Genomic DNA, 24,377 nt, shown 5'->3' with positions numbered 1-24,377 from the left:
CTTTATAGTCGATCGATTGGCTGCACAGTTCCAGGAGTTTCTGTTCCTGTTCACTCTGGTCGATCGACTGGGCTATGTGGTCGATCGTCCGCCCGCACTGCTGTACCTGTCCACGACCTCTCCCCTGCTGTGTTTGGTCGATTTGCGGAATTAAGGGAGTTTTCTAATCCACTTTATTTTCCGTCATATTTCTGATTTCTTCCATTTTCTAAATTGTGCACATAACTACCGCTTCAAAAATTGTTTTCTCAGACTTATGCGTGGTTCATTTGTCTTTTTCAGGTACTTATTGGTAGCACTGCTGGCTACTGAAACCTCCTAGCTCACGCTGGTTTGGGGAGGTTTCCTTTTTGCTGCGCTTAAAGTCTTGTGAGTTCCCGAGTTCCACTTCATGTCTCTTTTATTTATTTTTCTCGCAAATTCTCGTTTTCTTTTTTTCTTCATTACATGATTTTGCACAATGGGGACATTGTGCGATTTGGTTTGGGGAAGGGTTTTGCGTCGCATATCATTTGCTTGCATTCACGTTTACATTTCAGTTTGCATTGTTTATTTCATTTCTCTTATATATACAAATTTCAAAAAAAATTGAAAAATTCATCAAAATTAAAAAAAAAATGCACGTTTATTTTAGCATATAGGTCGAGTCGGAACGGTAGTATTTCAATGATGACAGTGCATTTTCAGTTGTTTTTGCCTGAGCCGTACTAATTAACATGTTATTAGTAGAATCATATATGCATAGTCTACGAGTTTTCGTTACATTCTTGCCGGACTTGAGACTTGACTTAGAATTTTGGCGAACTACATCATATTTTCTGAGTATTAGAGCCTGTGACTGGTGTCATTCATGACCAGTTTATCTAGGAATGTGAGTAGTACTCCTTATGAGACATGTTACATAAATATGCATAATTATGAACTTAATCTGCTTAATACCTGTATGCATTCGGTTTGTGGTTTGTTGACACATGTGGTAGAGGTTCCTTTTTCTCATTTTTACCCATAAGCTTCACACTGCCAAAAAATAGCCTTTTTGTCCCGTTAACTACATCCTACATTTAGCCTGCCCTTGTCAAGCTAGTAGTTTAGTTTTTGGGATTGTCACTCGTTTTTGGTGGCATATGCTCTGTTGAGATGATGATTGGAAAATGAAAAAGAAAGAAAAGAAAGAAGAAAAAAAAATGACTGATTCGAAAAAGAAAAAAAAAAAGAGTTCTGTACTGTTCAAAGCGGTCGATCGACTGCCATTTCTGGTCGATCGACCGGGGTCCGTAAGAAATCAATTCGCATAATTCAAGTCTTTATTTTATGGCGATTTTTGCTCCCATGTTGCATTAGTATCTTATGGGGAGTTGGTTGATTACTTATATACCGGAGATTGTGAGTTTTCTGCTTGCTATAGCACCGTTTCGATTTAATTTTGAGCAAGAAGTTGGATGTTGTCATATGGTTTTGTTTAGGTACTAGCTTGATCACCTGTACCTCCACTTTCCCATAAATGTTTTGCCTCTTCTTACCCATACCTCACATATCCATATTTACCTCGGCATGTGTCATGGTCATTAGTTCGGTTGGAATGCATATGTACGGTCATAGAGATTACTTTCATATTATATTGCAGGCATGTTCTTATAGGTCGTAGTTAGGTGAGAGTCTTTACAAAATGAATTCTTTCTATCTTCTTATATATTCACCTGTGCTTATGTGTGATATGAGCGATCCGTGAGAGTCCAATTTGATGAGTCTCTATAGTTGACGGTTCAGCAGTTTTTTAACGACTTCATAACTCGTTTGCATGATTCACATTGCTAATTGATTGTTAGTTGCATTAAATTGGTTTAGGCTTAACAGTTGCATTTCGCTCTGAGATTGAACTCGTTCCATTAGTTTTTAGGATCGAGTCTAGTTCTTGCTTGGGGACAAGCAAGTGTTTGGTTTGGGGAAGTTTGATGCGTGTCATTTATATGATGTTTTACACCCTATTTTACATGCATTTCAGAGCTCAATTATGTAGTTTAAGCTACCATTTCCCCTATTTCCGTCTACTTTCGTGTTTTTGTACATTATTGCAGAAATGTGAAGAATTCAGCGGAAATCAAGCTAAATCCGTCCCCGAGTATCTTGCATTGCATTTGACGTGAAGTATTCACTTAAGGAACGAGCTTGGTGCGCATTTCAAGGCCCGAAGGACTAATCCACAAAGTTTTAGAAGCGGACTACCAGCTAAAGCAGTCGATCGACCGATGCCTATGGTCGATCGACCATCATACGACTTACAGAAGCCACTGTACACTGAAGAGCAGTCGATCTACTGAGCATCATGGTCAATCGATCACACCGCTAATCAGACGTGAATAAGAAGATCGAGGAAAAGCAAGCCCATTGTGTTTAGGTTTTGATAATAAGTGTTACGCATATTTTCTATATAACGTAACCTAGAACATCAAGTTTGGGATTCAGTTTTTATCAGTTTACTTCATAAAATAATTAGGGTTCTAAGTTGTTGGGAATTTTATACGGTTTATCTTCGTTCGGTTTCTGATTCGTGCTCTGCAATTTCGGTACTCTTCTGCTCTTAATTTAGTTCGCTTTATTATCGTTTGTAGGAGAGAATTGCTAGTTAGTTTCCCGAAACCGTAATTATCGTTTTATGTTAATCGTCTGTTTAATCGTTTCAAGCATGAATTCAGTAGAATTATTAGTCAATTTATTCATTGTTGTTATTCCTAGTATGAGTAGCTAAACTTATTGTGCTAGGATGTAGGGGAATTATAGTGTAGGCGGCGTAGAATAATATGGCCTGAAATCGCGTGTCAGTCGATCGACTGCCATACCTGGTCGATCGACTGACCACGTGAGGTGTTACCTTCGTTTTAATTGTTTTAATTTCTATAATTGACGAATCGAGTGCACACGACTAGTTGAATGTTTAGGAAATGACTGACCCATTAGATCGAAGGATAGGGACAGTTGTTTGACCACCAATTAAAATGACTAAACTATGCTGAGATCGAAAGATAGGTAAAGTTTAGATTATAAGTCACTTTTCAGGACGAGAGTCAGTATTAGTGATATTAGGGACTTGCAACGAGATCTAAAGATGCTGTTTGTTAAGAGTGGACCGAGAGGACCTCTTGTTTTCCCGCCTCATGTGTTTGATTTAGACCTACTTAGTATGCTGTCGCCGAAACTATAGTGAACCGACCATCCTAGTACCCTTCTTTTATCTGTTTTATCCATTTATTTAGTTTATTGTCTTTTATGCCTTTAGCTATAGACCAAATCAGTTCAACCCCCACATTCGTTACCTTAGACTAGAATTAGACAATTATTAATACATTCGCCTCCTTGTGGTTCGACCCTGTTACCACTAGCCTAGGTTAGTTTTAATAGGAAATATAAATTTTTATTTTTGGTACTCACAACGACGAGTATCACTTATAGACTCATAAAAACAGTAAATACATGAAATAAAGTGAGTTGTTTACACCCTCAAACTTACGTGTATGATGTTTGCGACATAGACGACTTTAGAGACAAGTTTTCTCGTAGCGACTACTCACGATCAAGAAGTTTAAAAAGAGTGCCTTAAAAAAGGATTTTGTTTTGAAAATATGTTAATTAAAACATGTTTATTAATTAGTTGAGTTGGTCGAATGGGTCGGTCGAATGCACGGCGACGGTACCAAACAATAAGTGTAAGGTTTGTGTTTACGATCGGTAGGTCGTAAACACGTGTCAATTTTGTGACTTAGGAAGTCGAGTATAGAAGTTTAAGGGAGATGTGAGGGGGCGGACTCTCGCGTGAAGATTATGGTGTGTGATGGTGGGTATTTATAGAGAAATGTGGGATGGTAGGTCGGTCGATTTTGCTTGGAGGCTAAGGAGACACCCCATTGAGGCGCGAGCCACCCCGTGACTCAATGGGGTGTACTGTCCCTTTCAATTTGGACGTGGCCTATTCTCCATCCATTGTTTGGTTGGTTTGATATGTGGTATTCATATAAGATGTCGTGTAACAATATGGGCATCTAATAAGATGATTTTGGGTGTTACTTGAGGTAGGTGTTTTGTGTGCTTGACTCGGGTTTGACCCGTGTGAGTCGGGATTTGAATTTTGAGTCGGTTTTTGGCTCGATGTCGGTTTTGACTCTAATTAGGGTCATTTTAATGGAAATGACATGATGAAAACATTCATGGCATTATTTTTGACATTCGAGATTTGGGTTGACTCGGGTTGACTCAGGTTGACTCGAGTTGCGGGTTTCTGAGTCGGTTTTGGGTCCGAAGACGGTTTTAACTCAAAATAGTGTTATTTTAATGCAAATAAAGTTAGAAAACTTTTGAAATCATTTTTCATATCCGAGTAGTGCATTAAACCGTCTCATGTATAGCCAATCCACGCACGCATATCAAAAACACGTTATAGTCCGATCATCATCGGGTGGTTTTTGGAAGGTGCAGATACTGGGTATCTCCAGAGCCCTCACTTTGACCGAGGCTTGGACAGGGCGAAAGTCAAAGTATGATCTCCAGGTCAATCGAAGATTATAACCTGAAGACCATTGCGACGTCGAGGCGACTCAAAAGTGTTTGAGCCAAGAACCTGCCGTCGGGAAGGGCGACGTCAAGGCGACTCAGGGATTCGAGTCAAGGACCTGCCGTCGGGAACATTTTAGAGTCTGTCGACTTCCGATTCGGGTCGTTTAAAGTCCATTAGACTACGTATAAAGGCTCGCCAGCCATAAGAAGGAATCATACCCGAGGCATCTTCGGGATACGTCCTTCAATCATTTGCGCGCAAAGGCTCGCCAACCGGTGTTGAAGGCAGTGCGTTTTGAGGCTCGCCAGCCATAGAAAGGAGTCATACCTGAGGCATCTTCGGGATATGTCCTTCAATTGCATCTTGTGTGTGTGTAAAGGCTCACCAGCTGTGATAAGGAGTCGTACCCGAGGCATCTTCGGGATACATCCTTGAGTCGTATCTTGTGTGCGTGCAAAGGCTTGCCAGCTGTGATAAGGAGTCGTACCCAAGGCATCTTCGGGATACGTCCTTGAGTTGTACCTTGTTTGCGGACAAAGGCTCGCCAGCTTGTGAAAAGGAGTCGTACCCGAGGAATCTTCGAGATACGTCCTTGAGTTGTATCTTGTTTGCGGACAAAGGCTCGCCAGCCATATGCGTTGTAAGGCTCGCCAGTCATCTATGATCGAATGATCAACTGTGGAAAATAGCATGTGTGACATCAATTTAAAAAATCGGCACTCCCTGGGGAGTTAGAAACTTCTCAGGACTCGCCGGGGATATGAGTTGCTGCTCGCTGGAAGGCAGTGTATGCCATGTAATTGATGTGGTTGAAGCCCTTGGACTTGACGGGTCGCCGTTTGTTGGGAAGAACCCAATACTTAGTTGGAGTGCGTTTTTCTTCTCAAGATTACCTGCATGGTTAGTGACCACACAAATCCGTAGTCACATAGACAAGCACGTTGAATGCAGGCACGTAAGTACATAAGCATGTGAGCAGTTAGCATATAAGCAATTAGCATGTAATATCTCACACGAGGGGAGATAGAAGTTTTGAAGGTTGCGAAGCTTAAAGGCGAGGCTTGTTACTCGTAGATCTGTGATTTGATAAATTGATAAATTGGAGACACGTGGCTATTGGGACACTAACTCACACAGACGCATACTGACAGACTGACAAATGGGCAGTCGTGAACGTGATGCCTACTCAGTATCGACACGGCACGGGGGTGACTCTGACAGACTTCGCACATGTAAGTGCAACTCCTTAGCCAAGAAAAGGGTGATAACGCGCATCAGATCCCTGGATCGGAAGGTCCGCTCAGCTGGGGAACATGAATTGATCATCTTCTCCAGACATATTTGCCTTTGTTTGCTTACTTGAGATCCCTTCTTGAGGTATGATGATTCGGAGGGCGGAACCAAGACCTTGTCATCGCCCGAACCGAGCACTAGACTATGGGCGGTTTTATTTTGGACTGTAGTTGAGACTCAAGAGATGTTTGAGGATAAAGGATGGGTGGCGTCTTGAAAAAGAAGCCCCCAGAGTGAGAAGGTGAGATTCTGACAAAAAGGAGGAATGGGCAATGAATTAAGGAAGAAGCCCCCAGTAAAGAGGTATAAGATTGATTTTTGTAGCTGGGTGGGCTGCTTTGCGGATTGACATTGACGGTTGAGATTGAAAGGGGTATGCGGTTGCGTCCTTGTTGGGGGACTGCCTACATATTCGCGTGTTTTACGAAATCAAACCAGATCGTAGTTCTGAGCTGGTTATTGAGGATTGAAAATTGGAAATGTTGTGGAAGGAGTATGCGGTTGTGCCCTTGTAATAGGACTGCCTACGTATTCGCGTGTTTGCGAAATCAAACCAGATCGTAGTTCTGAGCTGTGTGTGCAATGGGTTGCAAATTGAAGGTGTGAAAATTGAATGTGTGTGGGGGTGTGGTTGTGTCCTAGTAATAGGACTGTGTACGTATTCGCGTGTGTGCGAAATAAAACCAAATCGTAGTTCTGAGTGTGTGCCTAAGCGAGATGTTAGGACCTTGAAGTGATTTTGAGGTGTATGGTTGTGTCCATGATGGACTGCCTACGTATTCACGTGAAGTGAAATCAAACCAGATCGTAGTTCTGAATGTGTGCCTAAGCGAGATGTTAGGACATTAAAGTGTGAGGGTCACGACGGTAAACTCCGTTTGGTGACTCGAAAAATTAATTTGAGAGAATTCCCCTCGATCATGAATCAAAGAGGTTTAATTTGTAAAAATGTTCCTTATCATGTGAGCACACTAAAAAGTGGACCCTAAGGGTAGATTGGGTATGTCCCGTTCTCGGTAGCAAAGCATCCGAGGACTCCGTATTTGGGTCAGGGTAAAAATGGCTTCAACATTAGGGAATGTGGAGCTTGGTAATAAAAGGTTTGTTTGACAGATAAAAATCTGGAGTTGAGCGTCACGACGGAAAATTCCGTTTGGTGACTCGAAGGTTGATTGGAGATAAATACCTCTTGATCATGAATCGAAGAGGTGTAATTTGTGAAGAAGTACCTTATCATTTGAGCACACTAAAAAGTGGACTCTAAGGGTAGATTAGGTATGTCCCATTCTCAATAGCAAAGCATTCGAGGACTCCGTGGGGATTGTGGTGAAAAATGGCTTCAACATTAGGGAATGTGGAGCTTGGTAATAACGGATTTGCTTAACAGATAAAAATCTGGAGCAAGAATTTTGTGGTGTTTAGGCCGAAGGGTAACGGCTTGTAGTGTGGTGCGGAATGGGGTCTCCGACTTGATGTGGCCTGAGCACGAAATGGTTGGTAAATAATGCGGGATCAGATTCCCATGTCTGGACCTTAAAGGTTAAGGTGTGATATTACGAGCTTGAGGGGGATCCTCAGAAGCCTAGATAGGTCTCCCTGGAGTAGTCTCTGGAAGGACTTAGGGCTGAAGTAGTTTTGATTATGATCTTGAGGGGAATCCCCAGGATCCTAGATAGGTTTCCTTGTAGTAGTCTGCAGAAGGAGTTAGGGGTGCTGGGCTTTGGACTTGTTTGTCCTGGACTTGGTATTCTGGACTTATGGGTCCTGGGCTTTGGACCTGTAGGTCCTGGACTTGGTGTTTTGGACTCATGGGTCCTGGGTTTTGGAATTGTTGGTCCTGGACTTTGTATTTTGGACTCATGGGTCCTGGGCTTTGGACTTGTTGGTCCTGGACTTTATATTTGGGTTTTGGACTCATAGGTCCTGGGCTTTGGACTTGTTGGTCCTGGACATTGTATTTTGGGTGTTGGACTCATGGGTCCTGGGCTTTGGACTTGTTGGTCCTGTACTTTGTATTTTGGACTCATGGGTGCTGGGCTTTGGACTTGTTGGTCCTGGACTGGGTGTTTTGGACTCATGGGTCCTGGGCTTTGGACTTGTTGGTCCTGGACTTTGTATTTTGGACTCATGGGTCTTGGGCTTTGGACTTGTTGGTCCTGGACTTTGGATGTTGGTGTCAGACTTGTTGGTCCGAAGTTTGAAAAGTGAAATTGTGGGAAGATAACGAATTTGAATTTCGCTATTTCATTTTTTTTTTGAAAAGTGACGGTTTTGAATTTCGTCAGTTGAAATTGTGGGGAAAATAGCGAATTTGAATTTCACTATTTCGTTTTTTGAATGGGATGGTTTTTAATTCCGTTGTTTGGAATTGTGAAAATAGTGGATTTGAATTTCACTATCTTGTTTTTTTTTTTTATTTGAAAATGACGGTTTTAATTTCCGTCGTTTGAAGCTGGTGAAGATAGCGAACTTGAATTTCACTATCTTGTTTTTTTTTTAATTTGAAAATGACGTTTTTAATTTCCGTCGTTTGAAATTTGTGAAAATAGTGAATTTGAATTTCACTATCTCGTTTTTGTTTTGGCTTTTGCCTTGGCTTTCGCTCTGGCTTTGGTTTTTACCTTTGTTTTGGCTTTGGCTTTGGACTTGGGATGAATTGCTTTGGGCCTTTGATTTTGGCCTTTCGTTGTGGCTTTGGATGAATGGCTATTGGCCGAATGGCTTTTGGCTTGGGCCTTTGATTTTGGCCTTAAACTTTGGCTTTTGATTTATTGGTTCTTTGCCGTCTTTCGTTCGAGGCAGGTAAAGGTGCGGACGGGGATGTACCCGTTGGTGAAAGGTTGAAATTTGGCGATGGGATGTTTTTGTGGGGAATGGGCTTGCCTTCCATCATTGATCATGAACAAGGAGAAGTTCTGGTTTGTTATCTGGGTTCGTTGTAGGATCCCCTTGATAGAAGCTCGTTCTAAATTGGGTGTTAATGAAAGGTTTCTATTACCAGACATGGAATAGTTTCGAGTCCTCTGCTTACTCGGTACGGAACGTCACTCGAGTGTACTCACATTGAATTGGAACATATTGTTCGTTTTAAATCAATTCTCAAATCAATTCTCGTTGTCAACGGGAAATGGTAAAGAGGAGAATATATGATAGCTGGAAATTGTGCTTTTATTTAGATAAATAAGAGGTTAGCACAGACTCGATGAATACATGTGACTCATGGGGACAACCCCCAGTTTGTCACTTAGGAATAAAAGGGCAGACACTAGGATAAATATGAGAAAGGCTAAGACTCGGACTCAGACTTAATCGTAGATACGAACTCTTAATCATCATCTTCCTCCTCGAAGATCTCCTTCGCAGCATCCAGTGGCTTGAATGTTTGATCTTGAGCGTTGACCCACTTGGGCACTTCACTCTCGTTGTTGGGAATGATATGAGGACAATAGTCGATGAGGCTTTTATCTCCTTGCAGAAAGAGATGTTCATGAGGGTTGTTTTCATCAGTTGGTTGGCATAGGGATGAAGCTATCGGTTCATGGTTATCGATCATATTTTGAATAGCACGTTTCAGTTTGAAGCATGTTTCAGTGTCATGACCTTTCCCTTGATGATATTGGCAATAGGCATTGCCGTCCCAAAAACGGGATTTCTTGCATTAAGAAGGGTTCGGAGTGGGCCCGATTGGTTGCAGCTTCCCTTCAGTCATGAGCTTTTGAAGAGTTGTGGCATAGGTTGTGTTGAGCCTAGTGAATGTCCTTTGAGAACGTTCAACCTTGCTGTTTGACTTGAGACATTCAGGAGGATTGTCCTGACTGAGAGGTGCAATTATGATTTTGCCAGCTTCAATCATATCTTGAATGGCATGCTTGAGTTTGAAACAGGTTTCGGTGTCATGGCCGTTGCCTTGATGGTATTGGCAATATGCATTACCATCCCAGAATCGGGCTCTTTTGTGTTCAGGTTTGTCCGGAGTCGGACCAATGAGTTGGAGCATTCCTTCTGAAGCAAGTATCCCCAGAGCGGTGCCATATGTTATTCCTAGATTTGTGAATACCCTTTGATGTTTTCCCATGATTCCAACATTGGTGTTTTTTGGGAAGTTTTTGTGAGTTTTGTTTTTGTTTTTGATTTTGTCAATCCTGGGTGGAAACAGGATTTGGTCGTTTTCAATGGGAAGTTTTGGGGATGTTGCTTGGTATTTTGAAGGGTATTTTGGTAAGGCAATTTCATGTTCTTTGTTGGTAGGTTCGTGGATGTGGGAACCATCGGATGACTCCTCATTTTCAACAGCTGTTGGTTGGTGGACCGAGGGTTGGTTTCCTTGATGGTCAGGTTCATTTTCTGTACTACCAAACCTCTTCTCCAAATTAGCTACCCGGGTGTTCAAGTCATCGATAGCAACTTGCAACTTTGAGAATATTTTGTTGATGGAGATGGAGAGCATCATTATAGCGCTTTGTAGGCCATCCTCTTCAATTGCATGAATTTTCTCATCGTCAAGAGAGATGAGGTGAGAGCAGTCCAGAGAAGATTCCTCACTGTGTCCAATAGAGTTTTCTGGAGGGTTGTTTTTGTTATTTGCTGAGGGAGGTAATGGTAACACGCCCCTTTCAATCATATCAAGGATAACGCCTTTTAGAGGGAGACACATTTCAGTGTCATGTCCGCGACCTTGGTGATATTGACAAAACAGTTTTCTGTCCCATATTCGACCTCGCTTGCTTGGTAAAGGGTCTGGATTTGGACCAACTGGTTTGAGTTTTCCTTGTGAGATTAGCCTTTCCAAGGCTGTGGCATAAGGCATACCCAAATTAGGGAAGGACCTATGAGGTCGTCTGGTTTTGGTTTTGTCGTTGGCCCGTAGCCGGCTTTCAAGGAGCTTAACCCTTTGTTCAATATCGGAAGAGGGAAAATCCCCGGTTATCATTTTGTCCTCAACTTGGGAGAGACGAGTGCTCAAGTCTTCTACGGTAGCTAGGAGTCGAAGGACCATGTTGTTGGTTCCAGCAGAAGTTATAGCAGATGCAGATTGATCGGCTTCTTGAGTTTCTGGTTGGCGACTGATGACACCCAAGGGATTCCTATTGACATATTGATAGGCGTTATAAGTTGTCTTGGCAAGGTATTGCACAAACAAAGGCAAGTGCGACACATATGTACAAAAGGCAGTTTTATCGTGAAGACGCGACGGTCTGACTAGGTTGTGAGTTCATTAAAGATCGTGAATGACCTCTTGTGTTTGAACTCTTGGCGCATGACATTGAACTTAGACTCGAGTGTCAACTTTGGCATAGTGATGCCCAGACAGACGACTCTTGACACAGTTTGGATATGCGTTGATGTCGTGACGCCATTGGACAAGACATGTACACAAACTTGACCTTTGACCCATAATGTAGGGGAAAGATGGGTTTAATACCCGAGAGGTTTTGACTCTCCTAACGCCATAATTGGAGATGTCTCGACAATAAGGCGACACGACCTAGACCAGAAGGTAGGTACTAACTTCTGCAGAGACTCGACGTTATCTAGACGACTTGACTTGAAATCGACTGGACTCTAATCGACTCAAGGCTGAATCACAAAGGTGGATTGAAATTTTCGAAAATATAAATTTTCAAAAAGATTCATTTGTCGTTTTATGGACGGCTTCCGAAGAGTAGGGATCTCCGAAAGTCGATCAGTTGAAGAGTTATCTTAAGTTTGTTTTCAAAAGACGGTTTGAGTTGAAATTGCGGCGGCTTTGAAAACAAAGTGTTGTTTCCAAAGACGGTTTTTAAAATTCCGAATCACGGATTTGAAAACCGAGAATCGAATAATTTGGAATCGTCATCACAATGGCCATGAAAACGGTTAAATTTGTTTTCGAAGGATTTAAAATTGGGTTGAAAATTTGAAAACGGTTAAATTTGTTTTCAAAGAATTTGGAATCGGATTGAAATTTGAAAACGGTTAAATTTATTTTCAAAGATTTGATTTTGAATTTGAAATTAGAAAACGGTTAGATTTGTTTTCAAACTTTTGAAATTGGATTTGAAATTTGAAAACGGTCGGATTGTTTTCAAAGATTGAATTTTGATTTGAAATTTGAAAAGGGTTAAATTTTTTTTCAAATGATTTGATTTTGAATTGAAATTTGAAAACGATTAAATTTGTTTTCAAATAATTTGAAGTTGGATTTGAAATTTGAAAACGGTCAGATTTGTTTTCAAAGATTTGAGTTTGAATTGAAATTTGAAAATGGTTAAATTTGTTTTCAAAGAATTTGAAATACGATTTGAAATTTGAAAACAGTTAGATTGGTCTTCAAATGATTTGATTTTTGAATTGGAATTTGAAAACGGTTAAATTTGTTTTCAAATGATTTGATTTTTGATTTGAATTTGAAAACGGTTAAATTCGTCTTCAAGTGATTTGATTTTGAATGGAATTTGAAAACGGTTAAATTCGTTTTCAAGATTTTAAAATGGAAATCGTGAAGATTGAATCCGTCATTACAACGGGTTAGAAAACCGTTTTAACCTTTGAAAGACGGTATGCAAATCGAAAAATGTGAGAATTGAAAACGTCATTACGACGGCTTAGAAAAGCCAAGTTTGATTTCGAAAACGGGAGTTAAAATTTGGAAAAATGCACGGGTTGAAATCGTCATTACGACGGTTTGAAAACCGTTTTTGTTTGAAAGTTGATTCCGAATTTTGAAAATTCGAGGATAGAATTTGTCATTATGACGGCATAAAAGGGCACTTTGAGAATGCAACGGTCCGCGACAGACCGAGGTTTGAAACGACCATTATGACGACGTAAAATGGTATTTTGAAATGGTTTGTGAAAACCAAGGTTTGAAATCGTCATTACGACGGCATGGAATGGTGCATTTGAAATGGTTATAAAAACCGGATTATGAAATGGCCATTATAACGGCATAAGATACGTTGTTTGAAACGGTTGTAGAAAATTGGGTTTAAAAATCGTCATTATGACGGCCTAAAAAGGTGTGTTGAAATGGTTATAAAAACCGGGTTTGAAAATCATCATTACGACGGCCTAGAAAGGCGTGTTAAAATGGTTGTAGAAAACCGGGTTTAAAAATCGTCATTATGACGGCCTAGAAAGGCGTGTTGTTTGAAATGCAACGGTCGGCGAAAGACCGAGTTTTGAAATGGCCATTATAACGGCGCGAAAAGGGTGTTTTTGAAAGTTTGAAAATGACACGGAAGGACTTATGATCAGATAGCACATAAGCACTGACAGTTCATTATATTATGCATCATGCTGACACGGGTTTTTGTTTAGAAGGGTGGGTTACACACCAAGCAATCAAACCCCGATTTGCGAGAGGGATACCAATCCAAACAAAATGTGTAAGGAGGGTGCCCTAGCCTCGTGCTCGAAAGTGATGAAAGCTCTTTGACGAAACAAAATGTGTAACGTCAATGGTATGCTTGACTCAATCGGGATTCGAAACGCGGGGATGAGAAAACTCACGCCGACGAAACGAGCCAATTGGTCGAAAAGGGTTAGGTTGTGGGCCCGGACAAGGAACCCGACCGTGACCGTAATATCAATTAATGCATTCCAACCAAGACCTCGTTCGAGTCTCAACATCTAGGGATCACAAAGACGTAAGTGTCCTAGTTATCCCCAGCAGAGTCGCCAAAATGTGGACATGGGCCACGTCTCGGTCTGCGGATTTGGGCCGCAAGCCGATCCGCGGTCACGGGCCACCTGCACGCCAGGCCAATCTGTGGACATGCAGAAGTCTCTTTGAAAGCCACGCTCGGCGGCGTAAAATGCTTTCGACCGGATCGCTTTAGATCGGTCGGTATCGTCTCGGCAAGGGCCGCGAAACGATGTAGAGATGTTCGGAGTCGCCACCAAGAATTTTTGGGATGCTTGGAACCCGTTCGAATCCACTTTATACCTAGGTCAACCAAGGCAAAAAGCGGTGTTTGACATCGGTACTAAAGATAAGGAATCGTCCTCCTTTTAGCATTCTATGCCTAAAATGACTCTCGTGCGCCCTGGATAAGGCTATCCACTATCCAAAGTTTCTGAGTAAGGGGTGAGGGTACGTATTGGGAAGCCCTTTAATCGGACACCCAATCCCGCCCGCGTTAGCGGCCTCTACTGATCGATCGTGGTTGTTTAAGTGCAAAAGTTGATAGAACGGTTAAAATGCATGAATGTGCATCCAAAAGTTTAACCTAACATGTGAGCTTTCTAAGTTGGTTTGTTAATCCAAGTATCAAGCATAAGATGTCAAGTTGGATTTAGATTGATTTGCATGTGAAAACGGAAATTAAACATCCATTTACCAAATTCGGGTTATAACGCTTAACACGATCCATTTATTTGAAAAAGGATGTCAAATGACAAAGTGTAAAAACGTAAGCTTGTCAATCTGATCCGTCATGTATTCGGATTAGCCGTAATTGAGATCGTCCTAGACAAGTGCTAAAAACGAGGCGAAACAGGCGCCGAAACCATTGGGGCGCGAGCCTATTGGCGATGGAAGGGGCTCTGCCCTGGTTTTGAAATGTGAAAACAGGCGGTCCCTTGGAGCGCGAGCAATGTGCCGACCCAAGAGGGCGTCTCCTGGTTTTTGAAAAGGTTGTTTAAAACCGTATTTATGTTGAAAGATTTGCAAATATGATTTCCATGACTCGGAATAATTACTATTATGTTAGTAATATTCGTTGTCGGATTTGCATGTTTGAAAAGCATCGTTTACAAATAAAAATGTAAAATGTTTGATTTGAACTAATTATGTTAAGTTCATTTCTTTGTAATTAGTCAAGTTTGTCATCGTACTCGGATTAAACCGACATGGTATAAAGAACCAAGGATGATTATGAATTATGACTAATATGTTTACAAATGTAAACAAAGGAGAAAAATGCTAAATAAAAGAAAAGGGTGTTAAAATACCCATTAAAATGTAATTAACCAAATATATCACCGAGTCACGGAATAAACCGCCATGGTATAAAGAACCAAGGATGATTATGATTTATGGTTAAAAGGTTTGTTATATAAATGGTTTGAAACATTCAAAATGGTAAAAAACGTAAAAGGAAAGAAGTAAAAATAAAAGAAAGTGTTGAAGGAAAGACGAACTCAAACACGGATGAGTCTGACCCGAGACCCACAAGAGGCGCGAGCTCCCTTGCATAGCAAGGAGCTTCTGTCTCAGGCCAAAACTCGGTTTTGGCTCGTCTAACCTATATTTGAATCGTGTTATGCATTGTTCATGCTTATAGACTCATAAAAACAGTAAATACATGAAATAAAGTGAGTTGTTTACACCCTCAAACTTACGTGTATGATGTTTGCGACATAGACGACTTTAGAGACAAGTTTTCTCGTAGCGACTACTCACGATCAAGAAGTTTAAAAAGAGTGCCTTAAAAAAGGATTTTGTTTTGAAAATATGTTGAAAATATGTTAATTAAAACATGTTGATTAATTAGTTGAGTTGGTCGAATGGGTCGGTCGAATGCACGACGACGGTACCAAACAATAAGTGTAATGTTTGTGTTTACGATCGGTAGGTCGTAAACACGTGTCGATTTTGTGACTTAGGAAGTCGAGTATAGAAGTTTAAGGGAGATGTGAGGGGGCGGACTCTCGCGTGAAGATTATGGTGTGTGATGGTGGGTATTTATAGAGAAATGTGGGATGGTAGGTCGGTCGATTTTGCTTGGAGGCTAAGGAGACATCCCATTGAGGCGCGAGCCACCCCGTGACTCAATAGGGTGTACTGTCCCTTTCAATTTGGACGTGGCCAATTCTCCATCCATTGTTTGGTTGGTTTGATATGTGGTATTCATATAAGATGTCGTGTAACAATATGGGCATCTAATAAGATGATTTTGGGTGTTACTTGAGGTAGGTGTTTTGTGTGCTTGACTCGGGTTTGACCCGTGTGAGTCGGGATTTGAATTTTGAGTCGGTTTTTGGCTCGATGTCGGTTTTGACTCTAATTAGGGTCATTTTAATGGAAATGACATGATGAAAACATTCATGGCATTATTTTTGACATCGAGATTTGGGTTGACTCGGGTTGACTCAGGTTGACTCGAGTTTCGGGTTTCTGAGTCGGTTTTGGGTCCGAAGACGGTTTTAACTCTAAATAGTGTTATTTTAATGCAAATGAAGTTAGAAAACTTTTGAAATCATTTTTCATATCCGAGTAGTGCATTAAACCGTCTCATGTATAGCCAATCCACGCACGCATATCAAAAACATGTTATAGTCCGATCATCATCGGGTGGTTTTTGGAAGGTGCAGATACTGGGTATCTACAGGTTGAATAAGCCTGCATTTGTGGAGTCTGTTGGAGCTAGTGTCCTCCACAATAGTGCGTTAACATAATAAATCTCATTAATAGAATATCATCAGATATTTAATTATTTGATCCTCGTCAGTTGATTAACGTAAATCGATAACGGTTGGCTGACTAGAGTTTGACGTTATTGTCGTGAGACGGCGGTGATCAACTGACCCCTTTCGGTCACACCTAAAGGAACGAACCCCAATTGATAACTAATTAATTGTATGAGATACAATTCATTTAGTCCCTTGATTTATCAACTAAGAGGTTAGTCGATTAGTATTAGAGAGATTTCGAGTTGCGAACTCGAGGAGCGGCAGTTATTATTTAATTATGCGATAATTAAATAATAAGTTTTAGGAAACGGGTTTTAGTTAATTAACTGTTAATTTACTAAAATTGTACTAATTGATTAATGTGATTAATATTAGTACGTAAATAATATGTGTAGTGGTACACGTATATTTACGAGTGAATTGACGAATTTATTATGGAAGCATTTAAACATGAAACGATGTTTAAAATGAAAATTACACGGATTTGTGCGACAAATATAAAAACCAACATGGACCCGTATATGGTCATGTGGACCGTGTAAAATAAGTGCAATGAATGATTACTTACATAATCATTTTTACCCTTATTTTGTATACTACCATAATATATGTCTTATACTACATTTTGCATGTGATGTAAGATAAAAATATAAAACAAAAATTGTCCACTAAAGACTCCTTCCACCCGCCACTTCCTTTCCCCCTTACACACTCCATATATTTGTTCACTTGCTCACACTACCTCTCTTACACAATTCATTATTTTGCATGTGAACAAAACTTCCTCCATCTCTCTACAATTATTCTCTAGTATGCATTATTACTAAGAATAGTTAGTAATATTACTAGTATTATTATCAAGGGCACATATTAATAAGTTACTAGTTCTTACTTATTAATATTATTTGGGTTGTTCTTGGGTGCTACTTGGAGGAGACTTTCTAGTTGAAGGTTATACAAGGAGGATCATCCACATATATTTAGCTCAAGAACAAATTAGTAAGGAGAACTAATTTGTGCCCATTTTACCTTATAATCAATGTAAGGAAATTGTTTTTCCTTATACTTTGTTTTTATGCTTTCATATTAGCATGCATGTTACATAGATCACATAAATAACTATTTATGAGATAAATTTATTTTATTAGAGAGTCTAATATGGATCTATGATCTTTCAAGTGGTATCAGAGCATAGGCTTGTAATTTGCATGTTGATTTTAAGCATTTTTATGAATTATGAGATAATTAGTAAAAACTCAAAAATTGTGTTAGAAGAGGTTTTGGCACGAAATTTTTGGTACATGCATACCTACTGATCTCAAAAGGTTTGTGGAATTTTTTGGTGATTTGTCAAGTAATTTTGCTAATTTTAATGATTTTTGGTAGAAAACCGAGTCAAAATGTCGCATTTTAGTGAAAAATTGACTAAAATTAGTTAAATGTTGATTCGGTGCATGGCCTTTTTATGGTATTTCATGCATGTTTTCTACTGATTGTATGCAAAAGGTTGAAGGTTGGTTCGAATTTTTTGCATGTTTATTGATTTTTTGAGTAAAAAGTCGATAAAAGTCAAATTAATTAATCATAATTTCGAAATTTTTGATTCTGCCCATGATAAATTTATGTACATTTAATAATATTATTTAAATGTCAAAAGTGATTTTGCATGTGTGTTTTCACTTTGTTTTGATGATTTATTGGTTTTAGTGGTTAAAAACCGATAAATATCGATCTTTTTCTTCACAAAATTTATCCGAAATTTTTGGGCAATTTTTATGACTTTTTGGTGTTCTTGGGAGTGTTCCAGAATACTAAAAATTTTTGTTTCAATTGTTTGGGTAATTTTTCAATTATTTTGGATTTTTACTTAAATATTATGATTTTTCCGATTTAATTAGCAAATTATCACCAAACCAAACTAATAATTTGTCATAAAATTAGTGAGGACTAATTTTGAGGTTCAAAACAGTTTGGACTATTAGTTTGGACTTAAATGAGATTTAAGAGTTAATTATTGATTTTTACATGTTAAAAATCGATTAAATCCACAAAACCGAGATGGATACCAATGAATGATAGGTAGGGCGATTTTGGCATCATATTTACAGCATTTTAAGCATATTTATTTAAGTTGAATGAATGATTGTCATTTATTTAAAGTATTTATCTTTTGTACCTAGTATGGCCTAGTTATTTTTAATCGTTATTACCCGAAATGAATGGGAATATCGATTTGTTTGTAATTAAATACGATCTCGTATCGTCGGTTTGTAATTAATTAATAGTTTCGTTCATTTTATTAATTAATGTATAATAGGAATAGCTATGTAATTAATTTGTAATAGTTATTTTACCTTAGGCGTTTCCAAAAGACGGATTACAACGAGATTTTAGTCTATTTTTGGAAGGTGTTCCAAATCCCACAAGGAAGAGCCACTTAAGGAATGAAGAGGCAAGGGACCAAGGAGTTGGTTTCCGAAATGTAATAGACTAGTTGTTTATTAACTAGGAGGCCATACTAGGATTTAATCATATGCTTACATGTTTGCTTGTTTTATTTTCGCGCATGCCAAAATCGCCATTCACATGCATTTTATTTTTCGCGGTTGTCAATTCACGTCATTTACATTCACTGAATTAATTCACTTATAAGGAATTTATGACTAAATTGACAAGATCTCTCACTTAACTAAAATTGAGATTAGCCTTACCAATTAGTAACACCTATGAATCTCTTGTTCATTAGAGCCACGCTCGCCCAAGCGGGGTGTTCTCTTTTACCTTGGGTAAGTAGGGTGGTAAGCGGTTATCACACGCCAAAATTGGTTGGACTCAACGGGATATAAGACGGTCTTGTGTTCCGGGGCTAGTAGATAAATTTGAGGAAATTTGTCGACCAAGAGTTCTAGAGGTAGAATTAGTCAACGTGACTTACCGAATTTACGCAATTATGGGATGTTTCGCCCAAGCGATGCTCATTTTTGTTTAATATTTGGGTCTTGGAATCATTTATATAATTTAGTGGGAGATCATTATATAAATGCTAAAACTTGCTAAACATGTTTTTACAAGTATTTTTAAAACAATGAATGTTAATTTTTCCTTTTTGTTGTAGCATTTTAATTCGCAATGGCAACTTCATCAACTCCATCGACTACTTCACTAGGCAAAGATTCATGGCTAAGGTCCGTAATGGACAAATGTATTTTAAAAGATGACGGTAGTAACTTTCTTGAATGGGAATCCAACATCAAAAGTGCCGCGTTGTCCGACAATGTGCTCACTTACTTGACCGATGCTCCTCCTATTGAGCCCGGTGCAAGAGCTTCATCGGCGGTGCGGACCGCCCATGATGACTATGTGAGGATGTTGAATGATATCAAGAATGTGTTGATATGGTCAATATCGCCAAACCTCAAGCTATCATGCATTTCTTTAAATGCTTACGAGATATTCACTCGTATGATCACTATGTTTTCACAAACACCTAAAGTCCGTCAATACGATGCGGCGGCACGCTTCTTTGAAGCTAAGCTTGAGAGGGGCCAAAAGGTTGGTCCCCATGTCCTTAAAATGGTCGAATATGTTGACATCCTAGAGCGTCTAGGGTGTAAGATTCCTAAAACTCTTGTGGTGGATCGTATCCTTCACTCACTCCCCACCAAGTTTGCCCACTTTAGGGTAAACTACAACATGAATGGTATGGATAAGAGTTACCATGAAATTCATGCACTCCTCACCCAAGCGGAGAGGGATATGGAGGCTAGTGGGAGTGAAAAGGGAGATGTTTTAACCATGAAGTTAAAGAACATGTCTCTTGGAGTCAAGAAAGGAAAAGGGAAAGAAAAGTCCCAATTCAAGAAATCGTCAAAGAAAATTGACAAGGGAAAGGGGAAGGCCGTTGTGAATGGCAATCCCAAGGCAAAAAGTGTCAAGCTCTCCGAGGCCGAATGTTTCCATTGTAATGGGAAGGGGCATTATAGGAGGAGTTGTCCCAAATACTTGGAGGATCTCAAGGAAGGGCGTGTGACGCCTATTGGTATGATTTCCTCTCTCTATGTGATAGACGTTAATTATGCTTGTACTTCCACTTGGGTACTTGATACCGGATGTGGCTCTCACCTTTGTAACCATTTGCAGGGTATAAGGGACGTGCAAGCACTAGCAAAAGGTGATGTGGATCTCCGCATGGGCAATGGAGCTAGAGTAGCCGCCGTTGCCGTAGGGACCTATGTGCTCACTTTAGCTAGTGGTTTAGAGTTGTATTTAAATAAGTGTTATTTTGTACCAACTTTAACTAAGAACATCATCTCCATTTCCGCGTTAGACGCGGAAGGCTTTTGTTTTATGATTAAGGACAAGTGTTGTACTTTTTCTTTAAATGATGTGGTTTATGGCAAGGCCATTTCAATTGGAGGCATTTATGTTTTAAATGATGTTAATGACGTTTATCATATGGAAACTAAAAAGCTCAAAAAGGGTGATCCAAACGAATCCTACCTTTGGCATTGTCGTTTAGGCCACATAAACGAAAGACGCATTAAGAGACTTGCTTCATCAAAAGTGCTCAAACCATTTGGTTTCGAATCTTATGGTACATGCGAGTCTTGCCTTTTAGGCAAGATGACTCGTGCACCTTTTGCGGGAAAAGGGACACGAGCAAGTGAGGTTTTGGCTCTCATACACACGGATGTGTGTGGACCATTAACCATCACCGCTAGAGGAGGTTTTCACTACTTCATTACTTTTATGATGACTTAAGTAGATATGGGTATGTCTACTTAATGAAGAACAAAAGTGAAGCCTTTGACAAGTTCAAAGAGTTTCAAAAGGAAGTAGAGAACCAATTGGATAAAAAGATAAAGACTCTACGGTCCGACCGTGGTGGTGAGTATCTAAATATTGAATTTGATTCACACCTAAAAGATTGTGGTATAATATCACAATGGACTCCTCCTGGCACACCGCAATTAAATGGTGTGGCCGAAAGGAGAAACCGAACTTTACTTGATATGGTTCGGTCAATGATGAGTCTAACTGAGCTTCCTAGTTCATTTTGGGGTTTTGCCCTCTTGTCTGCAGTGTTTTCACTAAATCGAAGCCCGACTAAAGCGGCCGATAAGACTCCATACGAGATATGGACAGGGAGAGTCCCTCATTTGTCATTCATGCGTATTTGGGGTTGCGAAGCGTACGTTAAGATCAAGTCTGACAATAAGCTTGCACCCAGGTCTGACAAATGTCTTTTTGTAGGATATCCAAGGGAAACACGTGGCTATTACTTCTACAATAAACACGAGAACAAAGTGTTTGTGGCTCGTGATGCTGTCTTCCTAGAAAAGGAATTTATTTCTAGGAGACAGAGTGGGAGAAAATTTGAACTTGAAGAAGTTCGAGAGCCACAAACCGAGAATGAGGTAGAGGAGAACGTGGAGGATAGCATTCCCTCTTCCTCTGAAACGGTAATTATTCCTAGAAAGTCAAGTAGGATTTCTAATCCACCTGATCGCTACCTTGGTAACATCGAAGAGGATGGTGTTTTGTTACTTCTTGAAAGTAATGAACCCACTACCTACAAATCGGCCATGTCTAGTCCCGACTCCTCGCTTTGGCTAGAAGCCATGCGGTCCGAAATGGATTCCATGTACGAGAACCAAGTATGGGACTTGGTGGATTTACCTGAGGGAGTGCGACCTCTTCAGTGTAAATGGATATACAAAATTAAAATCGGCGTGGATAAACATGTGGATGTTTACAAAGCTAGATTGGTGGCAAAAGGTTTCACCCAAGTTCATGGTTTACACTATGACGAAACCTTCGCTCCAGTCGCTATGCTAAGGTCCATTAGGATAATCTTAGCGGTTGCCGCATTTCATGATTATGAGATATGGCAAATGGATGTCAAAACCGCCTTCTTGAATGGGATTCTAGAAGAAGAGGTGTACATGATACAACCCGAAGGTTTTGTGGATACATCTAACCCTAAGAAGGTGTGTAAGCTCAAGAAGTCCATTTATGGTCTTAAGCAAGCATCTAGGAGTTGGAATCATCGCTTTGATCATGTCATTAAACAATACGGATTCACTAGAAGTGTGGAAGAACCGTGTTTATACATGAAGTTTAGTGGGAGTAAGGTTGTATTCCTTGTCCTATATGTGGATGACATATTGCTCATTGGGAATGACATTCCATCGCTCACTTCCGTTAAGGAGTGGCTAGGGAAACACTTCCAAATGAAGGACTTGGGAGAGGCACAACGAATCTTAGGTATCCGGATCTATAGGGATAGGTCCAAGAGGATACTAGCATTGAGTCAAGAAGCTTATATTGACAAAGTTCTTGACCGGTTCAATATGAAAGACTCCAAGAGAGGATTTCTACCTATGGGCCAAGGGATTACTTTGAGCAAGTCACAGTCTCCCTCTACCCCTAAGGAAATTGAACACATGAAGACCGTCCCTTATGCTTCCGCTGTTGGGTCTATCATGTATGCTATGATTTGCACTCGTCCCGACGTTGCGTATGCCTTGAGCATGACAAGTCGGTATCAAGCCAAGCCTGGTGAGAGTCACTGGATAGCCGTACAGAACATCCTTAAGTACTTGAGAAGAACTAAGGATTCGTTCTTAGTGTTTGGAGGAGAAACCGAGTTGTGTGTAAGAGGTTACACGGACGCAAGTTTCCAAACCGATCGGGATGACATGAAATCCCAATCCGGCTACGTGTTTATGCTAAATGGAGGAGTTGTTTGCTGGAAGAGCTTCAAGCAAAGTGTTACTGCGGATTCTACAACAGAGGTGAGTACCTTGCGCGTCTCGAGGTCGCGAAGGAAGTTTGTTTGGATTAGGCAATTCATGGAGGGGCTAGGAGTAGTCCATTCCGCCAAAGATCCTATCACTCTATATTGTGATAACAATGGAGCTATTTTTCAAGCCAAAGAGCCTAAGTCTAGTAACAAATCTAGACACATTGAAAGGAAATACCATGTAATTAGAGATTATGTGGAAAGGAAGGAAATTGACATTTGTAAGGTTGGGACAGATGACAACATTGTTGATCCTTTAACCAAGCCTTTATCAAAGGCTAAGCATGATGGTCATGTCGTCTCTATGGGATTGAGACGAGTACCAGATTTTCTTTAGATTATGGATATGTAATAATTGGATAGTGTATCTTTTATTATATATATGATAATCATATTCATTGTTTTCGTATTCATTCTTTTATGAATTTTTATTTAGTGTGACTAAATTTTAATACCTTGTTTATCTGAATATGTTGTGGAGACAATGTTGAACACTATTCAAGTGAATAAGATGAACATTGTATTTTGTCCCTAGTCACTTAATGAGGTGACGTCTCGGAGTGACTAGATTGTAAGTCGATTGATGGTTGTTCAACACCATAAGGTCATATGTGATGACTGGTCGATTACATAGGCAGAGTGTGTGACACTTTGCCGGACAGTGACCATTTAGAGAGTCCCTAAGTTCTATTATAGACGCCTGGTCGTGGCGGGGATCTCTAAGATGTTCTAATGAGTCGATTCTTTTGACTGGAGACTATTATCTGAGCAGGTGCAGTTTCCGAGTGACTTTGGTTTTTGTCCTAGGTCGTGCCGTGAAAGGAGGCCAAAAGGGCATTTACTAGGTCATGGTGAGCTGTATTGTGCAATAGGATAGATAGGGCATACAGGAATTGTCCACCCACGTTGGGTAACTATATCTCAAGGCCACTCGAGGAGTTAATGACTACAAATGCGTGGCCACGCTCGGAAGTAATCTGTGAGAGATTTTTCCGGTCAAGTAGTCACACTCCCGATCGAGAAAACCACTCGCGATGTGTTCATGTGCAAGTGCGACCTGAAAGACACCTTGCATTGAGTGGGAGATTAAAACGGACAAGAGAATTGGTAGCGCACACCTTGTGTCGGACAAGTGGGAGATTGTTGGAGCTAGTGTCCTCCACAATAGTGCGTTAACATAATAAATCTCATTAATAGAATATCATCAGATATTTAATTATTTGATCCTCGTCAGTTGATTAACGTAAATCGATAACGGTTGGCTGACTAGAGTTTGACGTTATTGTCGTGAGACGGCGGTGATCAACTGACCCCTTTCGGTCACACCTAAAGGAACGA

General features: G+C 40.1%; 1 protein-coding gene across 2 annotated transcripts; it reads left to right on the top strand.

Moving 5' to 3' along the window:
* The first annotated feature begins 16,985 nt into the window (after positions 1-16,985).
* Positions 16,986-20,652, top strand: LOC141598265 (uncharacterized). 2 transcript variants are annotated; one of them, XM_074418090.1, is made up of 3 exons: positions 16,986-17,275; positions 19,350-20,273; positions 20,375-20,652. In XM_074418090.1, exons 2-3 carry the CDS (start codon positions 19,364-19,366, stop codon positions 20,407-20,409), a joined length of 945 nt encoding a protein of 314 aa, XP_074274191.1. In that variant the 5' UTR covers positions 16,986-17,275; positions 19,350-19,363; the 3' UTR covers positions 20,410-20,652. The 2 variants fall into 2 exon arrangements, with proteins under 2 accessions (XP_074274191.1, XP_074274192.1); XM_074418091.1 differs by lacking the exon at positions 16,986-17,275 and having other exon boundaries at positions 19,284-20,273.
* Positions 20,653-24,377: the final 3,725 nt, after the last annotated feature.

The sequence above is a fragment of the Silene latifolia genome, chromosome 9, assembly GCF_048544455.1.
Source record: "Silene latifolia isolate original U9 population chromosome 9, ASM4854445v1, whole genome shotgun sequence".
Taxonomy (NCBI): Eukaryota; Viridiplantae; Streptophyta; class Magnoliopsida; order Caryophyllales; family Caryophyllaceae; genus Silene; species Silene latifolia.
This window is presented reverse-complemented; position numbering and strand designations above follow the sequence as displayed.